Source organism: Pelmatolapia mariae, linkage group LG9 (genome assembly GCF_036321145.2).
Source record: "Pelmatolapia mariae isolate MD_Pm_ZW linkage group LG9, Pm_UMD_F_2, whole genome shotgun sequence".
NCBI classification, from domain to species: domain Eukaryota; kingdom Metazoa; phylum Chordata; class Actinopteri; order Cichliformes; family Cichlidae; genus Pelmatolapia; species Pelmatolapia mariae.
The window spans coordinates 17,655,326-17,674,840 of record NC_086235.1 but is presented as its reverse complement, the minus strand read 5'-3'; the positions used below and the strand labels follow the sequence as shown (position 1 = coordinate 17,674,840).

At 37.0% G+C, this 19,515-nt stretch overlaps 1 protein-coding gene across 3 annotated transcripts in view; it reads left to right on the top strand.

Annotated features, from left to right (window-relative positions):
* The first annotated feature begins 18,085 nt into the window (after nucleotides 1–18,085).
* The window catches only part of rbm33a (RNA binding motif protein 33a), a 29,359-nt gene continuing 27,929 nt past the window's right edge, over nucleotides 18,086–19,515 (top strand). For 2 of the 3 annotated variants that reach the window (XM_063483507.1, XM_063483506.1), the window contains exon 1: nucleotides 18,087–18,265. In XM_063483507.1, coding sequence (XP_063339577.1) covers nucleotides 18,247–18,265 — 19 coding nt within the window. In that variant the 5' untranslated portion in view covers nucleotides 18,087–18,246. Of the gene's footprint in view, nucleotides 18,266–19,515 lie in introns of all 3 variants that reach the window. The other variant, XM_063483508.1, reaches the window with a different exon arrangement.

Genomic DNA, 19,515 nt, shown 5'->3' with positions numbered 1-19,515 from the left:
AGATAACTTGTTTAGGCCCAAAGCTGCTAAAAGGCTCTCCAACCAAATACTGCCCATCAATCCCCACTTTGATTATTTAGCATTGCTGCCTCTTTAAACTCCATCTTCACAGAACGAGAGCTTAGCATTGTGTTTTAATTGAATGCTTTTATTTGAGGTTTAAGTCACCAAAGGTTTAAATATGAATAAAAGGGATGTAGGAAATATGAAATAATGTTAGTGCCGGTAGAAAATGATGATTTAATATCCAATGAACCTGAAGAAAAGTTTTAAATAAAGTTTCTTTTCAGTTTTCTTTTAATTTTAGAGACATTCTGCAAATATATGGCTGGTCTTACATAGTGCAAGTTGTATACAAAGATTATTTTCCAACCTTTTCCATCTTTTCTTCACATGCTTCACTCTTCTTGTTTTCTTTTAGGAACTCAACCTAAATCCCACTCTAGTTTTATGTTTTAAACATCATACAAATAAGTAAAATGTGCGTGAACACAACCAAATAATTAAAAAATATGGTTGCACACTAAGTGATCCACATCTAAGCTGTCGAAAATGGACAGAGGCTATAAATACACCAGCTAATTCATAAAAATGAACTGAATGCAAATGGAAGTCTGCTGGTAGGAATTCTGACAGCTAAATCCAGAGAGGAGTGGAAATTACCGTCGACTTCAATGTCTTAAAAGACCAACTCCACACATGCCAACAAGCTCCTCTTATCCCTGCTGTGATGCAGCAACATCCTGCAAGATGATATTTTCATCTGTGTCATTTCTAGAAAAAGCTGTTCATATCGAAACAATATGAAGAGAATAAACGAAGGTGGTGAGGCGCTGTGATGTGTAAAGCTCCAGAGTAAAAATAAGATATCAAAATAAGAGTTTGTTTTATTTTTAATAAACACTCCAAAGTTTTAAACTTCAGACACGTCACTCTGATACATACAGGTATAACTGCTCTAAAATGCTAAAGACAGACTGCATTGATGTGCATTTAGACCAGAATTTGACATGTATAAATATGGCTCAGTCACTCAATTGCCAATGCTGTAAAAGTGTAATGATGTCGCTTTCTTCAAGCTGAAAGTCAATCCTCTATAACACACGCAAACACAAATGCACATGCACAAATTCGTGGTTGATTTTCTTTGCTCTTTGTTTTCTCAAGAAGTACTTTTTGGCTTTGCAATTATTAATAAAGGCAGTTATAAACAAGAATATCAAATTACAGTACAGCTACAGTCAAAATGTGGAATCTGTCAGGTTTTTTTAAGGTTTGCATGCTCCAGGATGACAATTACTGCTATACCGTAAATACCTCTCAATCAAGGAAACTTTAAAATTTACATTAAATGTGCTCCAATCGCATGCACGATATGGCTGTTAGCCAATTACCATCCACACAGCATGACAATTACAGATAATTATTAAATATATTTGCATGTCCTGAACCAGTGCAACACTGCCATAAATGTTAGAGCTGGTTACTGCACTGTTCATTTTACTGTACATGAACTACCTCCCCATTATTTTTCCAACTAGGAGAAAAAAATAAGTAGAAAGAAAACAGCTACAACCAGAACTAAGCAAACTCTTCATACTGCACAGCAAATAGTCACAGACTTGCTGAAAATGTCTACCATCTTAGAAAAAAATATGTCAGACAAAATGCAAGAAAACAAAGCTTCTTTAGACTACAAACATGAGAAAAACTCTCTACAGTGCACTGACTCTCTAATCTTTCTATGTCACTAAGGAGAGTACACTTCCTGTTGCTGTCGTTGACTGACCTTTCAATCCACCAAATCATCTACAAACTTATTTACCTATAGCTAAAGCTTATCTAAATAACAGCAACACAGTAAAGCCCAACCCACCACTGAGTCACTGCATGGGTGTCTGCTGGGGGTTGCACATAACTGGCAGACACTAGCTCAGTGGGATAAGAGAAGCGAGTATAACATATAGAGGGCAGGTGGTGCCAGTCATGTGGAGTACATGTGCGTCGTCCCAGTCTGTACCGTCTTAGCTCCATAATGAGTTTTTTCCTTTAGCAATCCCTAAAATTATGTCATCAGGCCTTACAGAGTACTCATTATTGACTGCAACAAACAAGCTGGAAATAGCACTCAATCCTATGGAGACATGAGAAATGCATTCCAGGGAGGGACTTGAGTCGCTGTGTGAAACCAACAAGAACCAACATGACACCTGGCATTTTACAGCTAAAGTGGGTTGATGCACACTGCTGAGCACAGTAGCGAAATGGCGAGACATGCTTCTTAATTGTGCAGATTTGAGTGTAGTGTTCAAAATAAATAAATATTTAACATATGGTTGTCCAAAAAACCTGAAACCTTCTTTTGGTTTTGCAGACAGATGAGGTTTACCAAGCTTAAAGAAGGAACTAAATCTTAATATTAGGAAAGAAATAGAACATTTAAAAACAGATTTTTGTTTTTTGGTGGATTTTTTTTTAAGTATGAAATGTCTCTACAATTTTTTTTTAAAGTGCATTTAAGTAAAGTTCATGTAATGCACAGTGGTGGGAGAAAAAGGTTCCTACAATAAGTTTTTCACATTAGAGACCATAGATTAAAAGCATAATGCAGTTTTTAGAGGAACAATTGTGACGTTGGAGCTGTGGGAAAATGTTCACCAATACATTAAATGTAAAACATCTACGTGTAAATCTAATATAAAGGTGACTAATTCAAAGCACAAAGCAGTCAGAATGTAACTTTTTAAATCAGTGTTTTTATGACAGCACAAGGTTTCAATGCATTTGAAAGAAAATTCTCATACACATTAAACATTAACAAGCAAAACTTTTGCAGAAAACTCGAATATTGCTGAGTCCAAAGAAAACTTTGCTATTTGCTTTACTTGGTAGTTTTACAAACAAATACAAATAAAATACCCCTTTAATGTCGCTTGTAAAACAACGTGTAACGCAACAGATTTATGTGCCGCTAGTTTGTAGATGCAAGGAAATTAAAAGGACACACCTTTGGAAAATATGTAATGTAATGAGCAATTACTCAAATGTACATCAAGTGTTTAGTGAAGGCGTTTTTCTAATTTATAAATGTGTGCGATGACTTCTGATTGCTATAGTGAATAAAGTCAAACTACAATAAGTAATGTAAATGATTAGTGTGTAGCGAGAGTTCTAATATTTAAAGTTAAGTATTTTTAGAGTTGGAAATTGACAGCTGGAATTTAAAAAAACGAATCTTATATAATACTAGACTAATAAAATCAAAGTCAAAAGAAACCCTGAAGAACTGATGCCGCCTGCATTTCTGAAGTCTTGCAGCGTCTGTGCTTTCATAAAAGTGACATGTACCCTGACTTAAAGACTGTGCAAACATTTTAAAGAGGGTAATTAGTAAATAGTTAAAGGAAGCAATCACCTAGCAATGAAGATAAAAGGACTCAAAGGAAAACAAACTGGAAATGGGCTGGTACCATTCACATCACAGTCGGATTCCAGAGGTTATATGCTAAGTCCTGTTAAGAGTCTCAAAGGGCAAAACATTGAACACTGAGGACTTCTGCATGAGTGTTCATAAAACCCAGCCTGAGTTTAAGCACACAAACATGAAAAATATCAATTTCACATTTGGTTTAACGCTTTCACACTTTGTGTCACTGACACCCAGAGAGAAGGGCTGTGGAAGACAAAACACAGCTCCTGGATAAGGATCATGTTAATGCCTATCAATTAGGATCAAAAAGGGATTAACCGGCATGGTTGCAGCAGTGGGATGGGAGCCCATGCAAAGTCACTGAATACTAGGGGTCAAACCCCCGACTTCATTAGGCCTGACCTTTCCACGCCATTGTGTGACAGAGAGATCCTGCAGTCTGTGGGTGCAGTCTTACCCATCTTTTAAGGTTTGGGAGTCAGATATGAGACATGCAGAAAAGCTGTTGGAGATAAGTGAAATATGAAATATTCACTTTCAAAGTCCAGGGAGACTTATTAGGTTACTGCAACTTAGTGCAGGTGGGTATTTACTTATCAACCCCCACACTCTGCAAAGGAAATCAGTTTTTCACCTTAGAGAGAAGTGAGATTTACTAATTAGTCATGGTGCAGCCTTCCCTCAGTATGATGTACCGCAGGGTTGATGAGCTCTAACTGTCTTGCCGTCTTAATTCACAAAAGGTCAAATGGCAGAATGAAAGCAGGTATTCCAGGTGTGTTAAAATAAGCCCCAATTAGGGAAAAATGCAAGTGCACCCTCAAGTCTCAGAAATCTAGCTTTGAGGGAAACTTTTACCAAAGCCACCGCAGTGGTGAAATTTTAATGCTTTTGTATGTTAACGAAGCAGTTTTTGTAAGATATGAAACAAATGACAAAAATATAAAGCAGTAACATACACACCGATCTGCTCTACATACTATTTGCACCAAACTACTGGCTAGTCCACAAATGACGTTTCTGACTTTTCACTATAAAAGTATTTTGCAGATTTATTCTTACATCTTCATTTTTGTGAATATAAAGTTAATGCAACAAGTTACACTTTATCCCAAGTATGTCTTTTGTTAAAATAACCAAAATTTGTAGACGATGGCAATGTGTACTATATTACACAGAGGCAAGGAAGGCTCTTGAACTGCCATATTATCATCTTACCAGATGTTTATACTCACTCATGGTGATAGTAGTTGATCAACCAAGCAGCTATCAATTTTAGAAGATATCTTGATTAAAATATGCACAAAACAATATCTAATAACTCGTCACAATAAGAATGTGTTTTGTCTTCCTAATTACAAAAATCTGTTCTTTAATAATGATACAAGTCAAGCTTTATATAGTGACTACTGCACTGGTATACTATTTACTGCACGTTCAAACCTTCATTAGAAAGCCGAATACTGTTACGAACAATAAAATCTCCAAAAAGCATTGTGCAATATGTTAAACACTACTGTAAAAGCATACATGTCTTTTGACACAAACAAACTGTATAACTAAGGTCATTTTCAAAGCCTTAGTCCACTGTAAAATCCTATGTGTTGACATCTCAGAGAAAGAGTTACACAAGCAGAAGTTCACCTCAACCCAAAAGTTTCCTCCCAGAAGGTAAGTACTTGTTGAGGCTGTTGCTCACTATAAGCAAGCACACAGCCTTGCAGTGCAGTCAAACAGTGATCACCAGGCCCTATGACCTTGTTTGTATCGTTTATGAGGGTGTTGTAGATGAGCACACTCCATTTAAAAGTCAGTGGTGGTTTTGCAGTCAAATGAAACCAGGAAGTACTGCTGAAGCTGTCAATGCAACGCAGCTGAGTGGGAACAGACATGCTGCGTGTGCACATCTTAAGACTGGCTGGATCACAGCTAGTTGTAACAAATGCAAGCAAACACACTCCAGTCAACGAAAATAGGTTATTTACTTACCTTCACAACTCTCAGAAATAACCGTGACATTTACATTAAAGTCAATGTGGAATTTCAGGCAGGCAGCCTTCTGCTAATGAACTAATATTCATGTGATATGATGTTGTGGCTGCAGATTACATTCACAACCTCAGTGAGTGTGTGCCGACTGTGATTCTTTAGTTATTTAAAATAAAAGAAAAGAAAAAAAAGGTCTGTTATCTCCAAGCCAAGATCCTACTGTTGACCTAAGATCAATTCAATACTTCAAAAATGTTATTTTGGCTCAAAACGACAGAAAAATTCACCAGATAAACAGCGTTTTATTATTCTGTTATTAAGGTTTAATGGAAACACTTAAAGAAACATTTTGAAGAGTAACATTGGATCAAAACGGTGAAAACAATTTAGGCTTATTAACAAAAGCATCTGCAGTCAAATGAACTAATAAAAAATATTAATAAGTGTTCGACGCAATCAGGAATTCAGCTGAAATAATTTAGTTTTAGTAATCATAATTTCAAGTGGAAACTATCTAAACCACCTGCATGCATAAGCTAAACTTAATATGGTTTAGCGTGGTTCATACATTTTTTAAAATTCATTTAATTATTTTTTTAACAAAATCTAACAGGTCTGACATTAATCTATAGGTTTGGTAATTCTGACCTGCCTCCTGGCCTCATAATACCTAAACACATGCATAAATCCAAAGTCCCTTTTCCTCTCTCTATTTTAATGGCAACAAAGCACAGACCCAGCTTAATGCTACTGACAGCCACTGTTGTGTTACATGGCATCAGAATACAGTGTGGCTTTACATAAGTGGAGGAAAACAAGTATTCAGTGGGTGGGTAAAGGTTAACTAATTAGTTTCGTAAGACAAACTAGCAGTTCTACATCCTTTTATACAGTACATTTAAAATAAACGTTGCAATGGGTGGACTTTACTTTCCAGTGCAGTCATTAGCTCATACAACTTCATTAAAAAGATGCATCACTTATAAGAGCCTGACTGAAATCTAACACACACAAAAATACAGCACTATATCGCTCTAATATAATTTAGCGTCAATAAGCATAACTTTTCTATGCTATTCTATAATATATGAACAATATTTTATTACACTCATTACATTTTAGAGATTTATACACTCTGCTCAAAATAAAAACGAACTGTGTTAAAATAAACGATTAGAAATAACTTCAATATATACGAACAATGCGTAATAATCGTACAAATCAGAAATAAATTTGCTATCAAACCGTTAATGCTGCTGAAATTTTATTACAAAAAATATAAAAGGTTTAAGATGCACAACACGCTGAAAAACAAACATTTTATTAATCGTGTAAATGTGTTCTTTTAATGCGCGTTTTTATTATCGCCGAATGCCTATAACTTTTCGACAATTTACAGAGCAAATAAAATTTAAAATCAAAAGTCAAACAAACAGTTATTGCTTCAGAATCTTCTCTCGAATAATCATTTTAATTGCGTGACTTAGTCATTGTCATTTAAGTCTGATAGACGTCAATAAATAACAAATAACAAAATATGTGTATTGCACGTTATATTTTAAAGCATGTATTCCATGTTAAACTTTTAATAGTACGTTATTAGAATATATTACGTTGGCGCTTAATTAATACTTTTTATTTAAATCTGAGGTGATGAGCATTTTCAGTAAATCATCTTAAACGTGGCATCAAAAACATTTAAAAGTCAGTTTAAACATTTGAAAATGAAAAAAGAAAGCATTACGGCAATAAGAAAAAACACGCTGCACTGAACAAAAATTAAAACTTTAAAAGACAAACTAAAATACTACTACTACGCTAAAAGTATGTTTCACATATACCCATAAATCTCTTTGACTGGAAAGTTTTAGTTCATATAAGTTGTGCCGTTTTCTGTTAGGATTTATGCCGAGAGTTCAGATTTCCTTTTCTACGGGCTACATTACAGTTCTTCTCTTTTGCCAGTGCCTAAACCTAAGATGGACGTTGATGGCTTTGCGATATCGATGGCTAAGACCGGCTGAGGGTCACAGCTGTGCAGCTGTTAGAGGAGAAAAGGGAAATGGATCCATGTTTTGGCAGACTGCCAGGAGACATCTTAAATACAGGGAAGGCCTCAATTTAAAAAGAAAAAAAATGCCACACCATTGTCAAAGGAAACTGCGTCATTACGTAGCAAAAGCCTGGTGAGTTAAACATCCCACCATTTACAGGAGACAATGGCAGGTGCTGCTGCTGTTCAGAGCAATGCTTTGAAACAGGCTCAGATTTTAGTTTGTATGTGCACAGAAATAACCCACGAAAAGCCTGTTTTTTCCAGACATCATCATGATGCTAGACCTCGTGACTGCACTTGTGGGTGGAGACAATCATCCAATAGAAAAACAGGATGAAGATTCAGAGCGCCTCTTGCATCAGCATTTTCCAGTCAAAGCCTCAAGTAAAACTTATAAGATCCATATCTATGATTATATTATGAAGAGATCAAAAATGTGTGTTGGTAAAAAAATAAAATAAAAAAATAGTGAATGACAGCAGTGGATTTGAGCCAATTCTCACCATCTTATCATGCAGAACTGGCATTGCAGGCAGGAGCTCAAGCTCTGGAAATGCTGGTGTGCAGCGGACTGATATTTCCCTCAGGCAATCGCATTCACTCACTGCAGCACCTTAAAGCATTCCTTGAATTGCTTTTCTCAACTTTAAACGTGCCCAAATGTGCTCTAATGAACAGGTCAACACAGATCTTACCATTTGGGCGGGTACACTTCAGGGTCAAACATATGAAGGCATGACAGACTTCAAGAAACCAGGGCTCTCCTGTGAAAATGAAAGAAAAAAAAAAGCATTACAGGACAACTGTGTGTCTTAGTCAACGCTCACGTTCTTTTGCACCACACAGAACACGGCAGAAAACTGAAATGACAAGGATTAAATTAAACACTTTGTTTTTTTCTTGTTTATCACAGCTTTCTTCAAACTATTGCAACTAAGTCTGCAGCTAAAAAGTCACCACACATAAATGCCATATTGGCTAGACGGTAAGTGTTGCTGAAACAGTTTAAAAACAAATCGTAATTGTGCGGATTGCTCCACAAAACACTTAAGCTGCAATCGTTATTCACTTTATGGTAGCTGACACAATTACAATTACAGATACATAATTTAGGAATGATTTTATTTGAAGTTAGCTTTAAGCAATGCATCGCTTTAATTTGATTGGAGGTAGTAGTGATTAAATAAATACTCATTTAATTAATATTGTGGTCACAGCTACAAATAATAAGTAAAACATTTCACTAAAACTGCATTACAAAAAAAAAAGACCAAAAAAAAATCTGAAAATGAATCAGTAACGTATTGTTCTGTGTAGCATATACCCCCAAAATGGCTTGCTATTCTGTGCTATTGTGCTACTGTAGGTAAATCACTTTTTTTTTTTTTTTTTAAAAAGGTATCAAAAAGAAATATAAGACTTAGAAATTCTGCTTTGCGCGCATTTCTTACCTTTCTAATTGCATTTCCAATCATTTTTTGTCAGACACTGGTTCAGGTTAGGGACAGGCCTGCAAAAATACTGCATGTTTTATATGTGGCTACATGATCAACAAGCTCACAAAAACACCTGAAAAGGATGAGACTAAAGAAGCCGTCAGACATCAGAAGAGTATGCACTAAGTAGGTGTTAATGAAGAGATCTGTCCAGGCTGGTCACTGATATGGCAAACAGATAAACATCACAGACTTAAGCAGTGGAAATAACTCGTAATGTCAGAGGAAAGCTTGAAGCACTTTTACAAGTCAAAGTTAATACTGCCTGCCTCCCTCTCTTTAAAGGGGATTCTGTAAAGCATTACTACCGCTGCTATAATTTTTCAATAGTGTAATACCACTGTTATAAATCAATATCCACTCCAGGTGAAGCAATGCATCTCCCAAAGACATTGCAAACTTTTTTTTTTCTTCTGTTATCGTGCATCCCACTTTACAGCACTACCTGTGGTATGAACACACTGGCTGTTAATACAAGACTTATTCAAGTCTAAAGCGACAAAAGCTTTAAAATAAAAAATTACAAAATCATAAAACCTAAAGTATAATCTTACAGACTACATTGTTATTCCAAGTAATGCTTTCTCCTATGTTAGGTTACTTTTTAGTGCCACACTAGTGTCTAAGACTCGCTGGATTTTTTATGAACACAAAAATATAAACGTTCACACTTTTCAACATTTTCAACAACACTGGAACATGACTGCATTTTGTACTGCGTATTCCTGTTGAGACCACAGCCTTCTGAAGGTGCTGGGCCAAATGCTCAGAAATGCTGAGTAGTTGCACGACAAATTTTGGAATACCCTGCAAGCCTTATGCAGTGATGAATCAGACAAAATGGCTACCAAGCGTCCCTATAAAAGACCGGCATGCAGCAGAAGAGAAAGAAGTGGGGAGGAAAGCTCTCAGATAGTCAAGAACTGCACAAAAACATTGCAACTTTCCATTTACTGGGTTGCACTGATCCGAGGATGGTAACTAGTAACAATCAATAATCGACCAAAGAAATAACTGAGCTGACGATTACAATAAATGTAGGTTTGAAAAAAATCAGTGAAAAGAGCTGATATTCACTACCCCTTCTATGTTGGTGTAATTTATAATAAGACGTGTGACCATTTTTGCCACGGTTTTCCTCCTTTACGTTGATTCATATATACGTCATGGGTTGCAACAATACTTTAGCAGCCATCTTGCCCTAAAAGAGCAGACACTGAAAGGAGGGAGGAATTCTCCCCAAGTCATATGACCGCACTGTCTGCAGACAACTGCAGTGAAGGAGGAAAAGTGTCTAGACTAGTCTGTGGCAGCAGCACATCAGGTACACAGCCACAGTGGCACACAGATTACTTTGATCGTGTTGTTAAAGCCTTACCAATATTTCTCTGTTTTCTGTAAAGTCTTGTGTTTTAGGATAAGAAACTGTTTGACAAAGACATCTTTGGGCTACAAAAGATGTTTAAAAGCACACGTAGGGATTTCAATTTGGTGCAATGCTGTAGCCAGATTTATTACATTTATTTAAATATGTGTTCATTTTGAATATAGTATAGATTTCTAGATGTATTTTTTTTATCCACAGTAAGTGTTTTATTATACTTTGAAGCTACAAAAGGGAGAAGTTCAGGACAAATTCTGAAAACTTTTAGAATTCAAATATTAATATCATGTTTTGAGGAAAATTTTCAGTTAATTACAAAGCTAACAACATCCTGCATAACATCAGCCCACAATATAAGTCAGTTCAAAAATCTCTATCATAGCCTAATGCGCACAGCAACCAACCTTTCTGTGCTCTTGTAGGCTGCCTTCTGGATGGTGCACTCCTCTTGAACTCCAGGGCTGAAGGGTGATTCCCTGCAGAGCACAAGCAAAGATAGGAAAAGAAAAGAAAATTCATACAGTGTTCATTTTCCACTACCCTGTAGTCACATATACGAGTTTAGATTCCGTAAATGTGCGTCTACTTGCAAAAGAAATGCATTGTAATCAAAAATGTGGTCTTTTTTTTGTCAGTGTAGCTGAAAGGGTTAAACTGAGAATAGAAGAGTCCACCGAAGGCAGCATTTGCCTTCAGGTGTCTGCTGACTAACAGGTAGCTAAAGCGCGCATGGGGTTAATCAACAACCTCACGTCAGCAAAGGTGCATCACCTGCGCGTCTTCCTGAAGTAGTGAATGAGGTGAAGCCCCCACAACAAAAGAAGCTACTGCTAGTCGAATTAATACAAGTAAATAAAAATATCACAATATGCGTTATTTTATTATTTTTTTTACAGTCTGCTACGTAAAACAAGCTCCCTTAGATTTTAAGGTCTGCAATTTAACTGTTTTCTATTTTTTATTTATTTATTTTTTTAGTCAAAAACACATAGCTAACATTCACAAATAAACAGGTTAAAAATGAATTTAAAAAATAAATAAAATAAAAAAAATAATAAAAACCAGCTGTGTAATGCTGCAGTACACTGGGCAACTCTCACTCTGACGCTTGCCGTACCTACCTGTGCATAAAGAGCTGTCTCCTGATAGACTGCAGAAGAAAAAACTTTCACAACGTTTATCTAGAAAAAAATCTATATTTTTGCCAGAGCGTGGCGACTGGTGGGCGAAGGCGCTCGAGGAGGAGAGCAAAGATCCCATTTTCCAACAGGCGGCTTCCTTGTAAATGAACACAGATATCTAAAAGTCCATTTTCAATTTTATCTATTTCAGACAGACTCCAGACAGTCTCCAAACGGTTACGTGCCTGGTCCTGCATGCGCGTGCACGCCGAATGGCGCGGGAAGCGGCGATAACAGATCGAGAACGACAGCGCGAGCGGCCAATGAGCAAGACGAGTCGAATCTAGTGTCCAATAATAATGGGCCATAAGCTTAAGCCCCGCCCCTCCTCCTCCTCAGCCGTCTGTTGACAGTGCACTGAATAAAACAACAGTCTGAGTTAAGCAGTTCATTGCGCTGAGATGTGGGTCACTGACTGCAGCCTATCCACGCTGGGAAAAAGGCACAGATGCATGGTGTTGTGTATTCAAGTAAAAGCATATAGTCTAAAACAGTTAACTTTTTAGGGTTAAGACAGTTATATTCATTCATACCCTTTTAAAAATGTAGCATGTTCCTCAAGATGGATAGATAGATGTTTAAATACATATAAAGGCCAGACAGCTTTGATAGATACGGTCTGCATAATGCTAGAGTTATTGATTTTATGCACAATGATGAAAAAGAAAGTTGTTGAATACATTAACCCTAATAGTTTCCATGTTGCCAAGGACTTTCCCCTTATTGAGAAAAGTGAACCAATTTGAACCTCCAAATCAGCATCAGAAGGTCTCGGCTGATTTTTTTTTCTTTCTTTCAAAGTTTCATTCATTCACAAAAATATTCCTACAGACCATTACAGCCCACCCCACCCCATCCCACAGCCTTAGCATCACTTTCTCCAGACAGCTGCTGATCCTTATGAACTGACATCTAAAACTCATTGTCTGGCACAAAACAACTTCCAAGTTGGCATTTATATTCTGTCAAAGTCTACACAAGGCATACAGCCGAGTTTGTTGTAAAGAACCTCTGTCCTTTGGGTGGAGAATAACAAGTCTTGTCTCCTTCGGCTTTGCACCCTGTAATTTGCATTGTTATGGAAAACCGCTGGATTTGGACAGAGCACAGAATCATTGAGGTCAGCATAATAGAGTGTGACAGGTCCCCTTTTCAAATCTATTTGGAAGTAAAATCAAAATTCCTGGGAAAGTAGATCCATGGAGCATAGAAATATCTTATACAGCTTTGAAAACAGATGTTGTGAGTGAACATGTAATGAGGTGTGGAATATATGTATTGATATGGATTGCACCTGCAGAGGTTGGGAGGGTGAAACATCAGACCTTTATAATGTCAGAAAGCATGTTATGGGCTATAAAAGCACCTGCAATGGGTCTTGCCAGATACAATTTTGGTTCCAACTTGCAAACTATTATAAATATGGGCTTGATAAATTTCAGCACAGTATTGGGTGTGTCTGCAAATTTGCAATGCTTTGGATAAACAGCTTTTCATATTACTTTAAAAGAGAAAAAAAGGCAAAGTCTGCATTTTGTCTATCAGTAGCTGCAGTCTATTAGAATTCACCGACTATATTTCACTAGCAAAGTCCCTTTACACTTTCTCAAATTAAAAATCTCACGGCATATCCCCTCCATCGCCCTGGCTTTCAGATATTGACCTTGTGGTGCTACAAAATAGCTTCTTCCTCACTGCGGGACCCCATAATGAGCCAATACAATGAGGCTTCAGTTCACTGCTCACCTCTCTTTGGTGTCTCTCGGGGTCTTTGTTGACGTTTGTCAGCCCAAGAGGAATTTGGGGGTTAGAATTCTGCTGTAGTCTAACGGCCAGACTCAGACGAAACTTTGACTCCCAGACTTAAGCACAAAAGAGGAAAAAAAATAGCGTTGAGATAAGCAGGCTGTGACCTTACAGGGAAGAAAAATCAAAGGAGTGAAATGAATAAAGATAAGGCCAGATTTTGAATTTCAGCCAAAGTGACCATTTGAAAAGGACAAGCATTTACATGACAGCTGTACTCTGTTACATTAAAACTGAAAACCAAGCACTGTTTTTTTGTTTTTTTTAACTTTGACAGCTTTGCAGCAAATAACAGATCTGATGAGTCATGATACCTGCCTGCAGGGGAAAGTAAAGCTACAACTCATGTGAGTGAGAGAAGTTCTGCACATTCAGATGCCACCTCCAGATATCAAAACATAAAATTTGACTGCAAAGCAGATCAGAGACCCCCACTGGAGAAATTCCAGAAACAATGACCATCTATGGACCCTGACAGATTTTTGTACAGTCGAATTTAATTACAGCAGGGTTGTTATTAAAAAGTGGTAGACGGTGGGGTATACGTACAAAGAGGAAATGCAGAATTGGACCCCTCTACTACTTACAGTCTATAAACAAATGTAATACTTAACAACCAGGGAGACACTGCATGCACTAGGACCATGTGGAAGAAGAGCATTCAAACTACCCCTCCCCATCCTTTCTCATTCATGTCAACAGCCAAACAGCAGAAATGTCCAAACCCCAACCCTAAATGTTAAAAAAGGGGGGGATATAAGCCATGTCTTCAATATATTGACTTAGCTAATGTTAAAAATATTCACAATCAGGACGTGCTGGAAGATGAATATCAATATATATATATATATATATATATATATATATATATATATATATATATATATATGTAATTACCAACATGGATGTGAAGAAAGCGCAAAGAATTTAGGCCATGTTATTGCTTTAATAGTACTTTTTTAATAGTACTTTTTTAAATAATATTTTTATCCATATGAACTACCTTCTCCATTATAGTGTCTTGATATTGTAAGAAGGTACTTCTATTTCTAAATTTAATAAATTTTAAACACATTTTTAGAAATTATAATATCTATAACAATTTTATTACACTAAATATTCTTTGGGGCAGGTGGTCTGTTGGTTGTGGAGGAACATTCAGCCCTACTTCAGGTCCTTGCATTCCCCTTCTTCCTTCCCCTTTTTGGTTCAGAGACCACTATCAAGATAACCACAACAGTAACCATGGCAGTTCTTTTTCTGACTGGAGTCTTGCATCCTTTGTTTATCAAATTCTGCTATTGGCATAATTTTTGTTTTAAAGCTTTCATTGAGCTTTTGGTCTTGCTGATATTACTTTACTTTACTTACTTTACTCACTCTCTTAATATCTGTTAGTCTGACAATATCTGACATATAATGATAGGTAATAATCAAGTTTCTTCTGTAAAATAGGGGGAAGTCATATTTATAACAAGTGAATAATGGCTACTTAAACAAGTCTTTGATGAGCAGATCAAATCAACCCAAGTGTCATCTAAATGCTTCAATAGAAGGGAAACAGTTCGAGGAACTCTGAGCTTTTGTTCTCATTCTTTGTTTGATCATTGGCATAGATACTGTGCAGAATCTTAAATATCCGTTGCCATAAGTTGTTGAGTTTTTTATGTTTTTCAAATAGAATGTGACAAATATGAATTCTATTGGCTGATTCATGAAACAATGTAAGCTGCTTGCCTTTAAGTTTTCCTACATATAGACATAGTTAATTTGATGAAGGCACTTTTGCTACCGACTGTAAAAGGATTTGCTTTAACTCATAAGTAAGTAAAAGTAAGTAAAATGTATTTAAATAGCACTTTTCACAGATAGAAATCACAAAGTGTTTTACAATAAACCAGAAATAAATATAAGACAATAAAATGAAAAAATAAAACAACAAGTGAATTAAAAGCTTGTCTGTATAGAAATGTCTTCAGCTGCTTTTTGAAAGAATCACTGGAGCCTGTACAGCGTAAAGACCGTGGAAGAGAACCCCACAAACGTCCACAGCTCATATCACGATCTTTTGCTTTGTTCTATTATAAATGTTTCACCAGTATGTTTAAGCCATGGTTCTATCTTGTGAACAGAAGCCTAACTTGATTTATGTAATATACATTTTCCTTATGAATTGAATTTCTGAAAAGTCTTGGTGACAAATATGCTGGGAAATACTTTACTTGTCTTCTTGACCTTGGTGCCCGTGGATGATGTGCACGAACTTGTTGACATCAAGTTTTCTGTAGGCTGTACTATAGAGGACTTTGTCAGCATAGCAGCATTATAAATTATACTTAGCAAGCCAAAGTAAAAATGTGGTGCTCAAAAGAGGAAGGAGAGAAGAGAGCAGGATGATAGACTTTGTATTTGAGCAGTGTTATCAATGTGTTGCTAAGATAAAGTTCTTTTTCTAAATGACTGAAACAGTATTACCACCTACATGTGAAAATACATCTAGAAGCTGGTCGACTGGAAATGATTGTTGAATGTGGTTAATGGGCTTCTCTCCTTTATTCCATGTTTATAGTAATACAGTTGTCTTCATGTCACTTTAACTAGTCGAGTTTATAGCACTAAACAAGCACTAAATGTGTCCATTCTCCGACTTCTGAGCGCAGCTTCTGCCCACAGTGCTGTTCAAAAGCTAGAATGATGTTGTTGATAGTATTGATTATTGAGAAATATAGAGAGAATGTGAGATGGTGTTTTTGCTCTGGTGGCAGTAAGGGCCCAAAAAATATCTGCCCCAGGCCCATTACAGGGTTGTTACGCCTGTGTTTAAACTAAAATACAACTGAAAACAAAGCCTAACAAAGGCCAAAGTTGACTCTTGGTTTCACATGGGACACAAACTCCAGGTGTCTCCTAGGAGAAAGTCTTGTGCTCTGCCCATTCATCCACCCTTACCTCCTCCCTATTCCAACACGTTTCACTTTTTATACTAGCTTACCATAGACTTCATAAAGTCTTCTGCCTTGAGGCTTTCTAGCAGACACCCTAAGGGCAAACTTCACCCACTAGCATAAAGCTGACCAATGGAAAGAAATTTCTCTTTGTTCTCTGTTCTAGTGTTAATGTATTTATGTGGCGTTGAAACATATGGAATCCAATTAACAACCAGAATATTTTGTATTATTCATGAGTTTAAAGTGTTCTAAGCCAGTTTGTGATCTATTCTCTGTATTGAAAAAAAATCTCATGTCAAGACAATAAATACAACCTTTTGAATGCCTGAGGTTGTTTCCTTTCTAAAGATAGCAAGTATTTCTTCTGTTCTTCATGATTTTATGTGTGCAAAATAGCATATTCAGCTGAGCAGGGGACTGAATTGGTTTCCTTTTCCAAGTTTCGGATTCAATCAGAAAAAAGACTCCTGGTTTTTGTTGTTACTCATTGTTTTTTCTTAGTGCAGAACCTGTCTACTCTTCCTTTAGGGAGCAAAGTTATCAGAGAGTTGATTGAGACTTGACAAAAGGAAAAGGAAGTACCTAGCACCATTGTCCCTTTTAGGGAACAGTCTCCACTAAAGCTTTGATATTGTGCAAGAGTACAGGTGTGCTTTTTATAGCAAAAAGGAAGATAAAAGTTTTGGTTTTAAAATGTATTTTTTGGAATTAGAAAAATAAAACTGCAAAACTAGAATTTAAAAAAGGCTTTATTTATAACAGGATTACCACTGGTGTAAGTGTTATAAAAACCTCATCAGCCTTGCCGAAATAATGCATGACAAAAACCATTATGTTTCTATAACATTATCCTTCCATTAGTGCAAGTAGTTCCCCAACACAGGTGGAAATCCTAATTTTTCATACCTTGGAAAAACATTACAAGGAGAGGTTTGAGGGCAGGATTAATCCAGCTAAAGCATGTTCATTCTTAAATGATTATTAAAAATTGAATGAGTACCATGAATGTTTAAAGCTGTGGGGGAAAGAAGCAGAAAACATTTAAAGAACAGAGAGCGCATAGGAACTTAAAATGTGCATCTCTTTTTCCTCTGTGGATGATGCTTAACTACAAAAAGGAGGATAGATTAAAGGTATTGCAGTGCAATGTACCCTTCATTTTATACTTTTCAATAAAGTTTTGTATAGTACTGAATTTTGTAAATGAGCTGGTACTTATGTAGTGCAGAACTCTATTTGAGCATTTAAAGTGCTTTCTTACTGCAGTCCTTATTCATCCATTCAAACACACATACACATGTTTTTTTCTATGCCTAATGACTTTTAAGAATTCACACGCTCACACTCGGGGGAAACTGCGGGTTCAGTATCCCCAGTAAATCATGCATACTAAAAGTGCTGGGAATCAAACCACCAGCCTGATGGTAGACAACCCGCTCTACCTCCAGAGCCACAGCTGCCCTAACCTGAAAAAAAGGCTGAAAAGGTCACTTTGAATTTATAGGTAATACACTTACTTACCAATATGCCACACAATATTCAGATTTATTATTGTGTTAATGATGTATGCTTTTTGTAGAACTAATACGAAGTCAACTTCATACCTTATCCAGATGTAAAGTAAATATCCCTCCCTCATCTTGCATGTAGCCTAGTAGTAGAGGGCAAACATATGTCTGAATTTTTAATACCCAGCCAGTGTCTACCTGGCACTACGGAGAGAGCTCGATTTCCTGCAGCAAACCGATCCAGGGAGCTGGACTTTCCCCACCCACAATGCATCATCGCTGCAAACCCATCTCTAGCATGCTTGTATCCTGGTCGTGATCTGAAGTCATTGCCGCATAGAAGCTCTTGCCAGTCTCATATTTTAAACCGTGAAAATGGTGAAGTACTGAAGATTAAATGCACTCTGCAGTACAGTAATCACACTTTAAGCGGGACGGGCCTTGCACCATGTCATCCAACGACCAGGGTGAGTAATATCAGTTGATTTTGTCGATAGTGCTAAGTTAGCCTCAGAGCTAAGTCAAGCTAACTTAGCTCGTTCGTACTGTCAACAGACGGCTTCAATGAGAGAAGGCCGCACGCTAGCCATTAGCTAAACCAGCTTTGTAAAACGAAAACGAATATAAGCAGACGAAAATACCGGACACAACGTTAACTCAACAAGTTTAAATTTGTAAGACGCTCCAGCTGTGCATAATTCCCAAAGCTACTGTTAATACATTGAGGACAAAGTCAAGCGCTGATTAGCGTTGAATTTCTTTTTTGGCCTGTTTGCTAACATTATTAGCAAATACGCTCGCTGCTAGTCTGGTATCTGGTGGGATTGAAAAAAGCCACTTGATTCCTGAATAGCTAAGCATAATATAAAATATGCCATGGGTTATAATATGCTTTAAAATTTCTCTTGAATTTTAAAGCAGATATAATGGTTCTCTAATCAGGTATTTCCCCTTTTTGATCGCAGTAGCGCTTTTATCGATAGCTAATTTTGATAGCTCAAGGTAGTCGCCACCCCCCCACAACAAGCTCTTTTATGGATGATTAACACTGATTATGCACCTAACTACCTACTGTTATTCTATGGCCTTTTCGCCAGTATCGTAGCTATACTCACAACTGCATATGTCTATAAGGGCACTATGACGCAGTTAACGCGGTCCGTATATCCCCACAGTGATTCCTACATTGTGTTTGGATAGCATTGCTTTGTAGAGGCCATCTTACGATCACAATTACAGTAAGAGTGAATACATTTGATTACAAGCGGTAAAATACAGGCACCAGACTCTAAACACTTGAACAAAATTGGGATCATTTGGATGTTGGAATTGGTTGGGACCCCAAGGCCGGACTGACCAATGGCTTTTACCTCAAATAAAACCCATACAGAGACTGCATCTCTAAGAGATTGCTGGAGGGGGCAGTTAAAAATATCACTTTATTCAGTATAAATAAGAGGATGATAATGCATCAAACAGCTGCAATCCTATTTTCTACACACCAGTTCTGTTACTACATTGGCAGACTACATTTAGGAGGCCATGCTGACTTGGATGAAGGACCTCACACTGGATGACTGAATTGCGACTTGGCGGCAGCCTAAGATAAAAATATTGCAACCAGTTGCAAAAGATGGCTTCCCCTTCCTGAGCCTACCTACTTGTGCAGAGGTTTCTTCCTGCTTTCTTTTCCCCCACTGTCGCCAAGTGCTTGCTT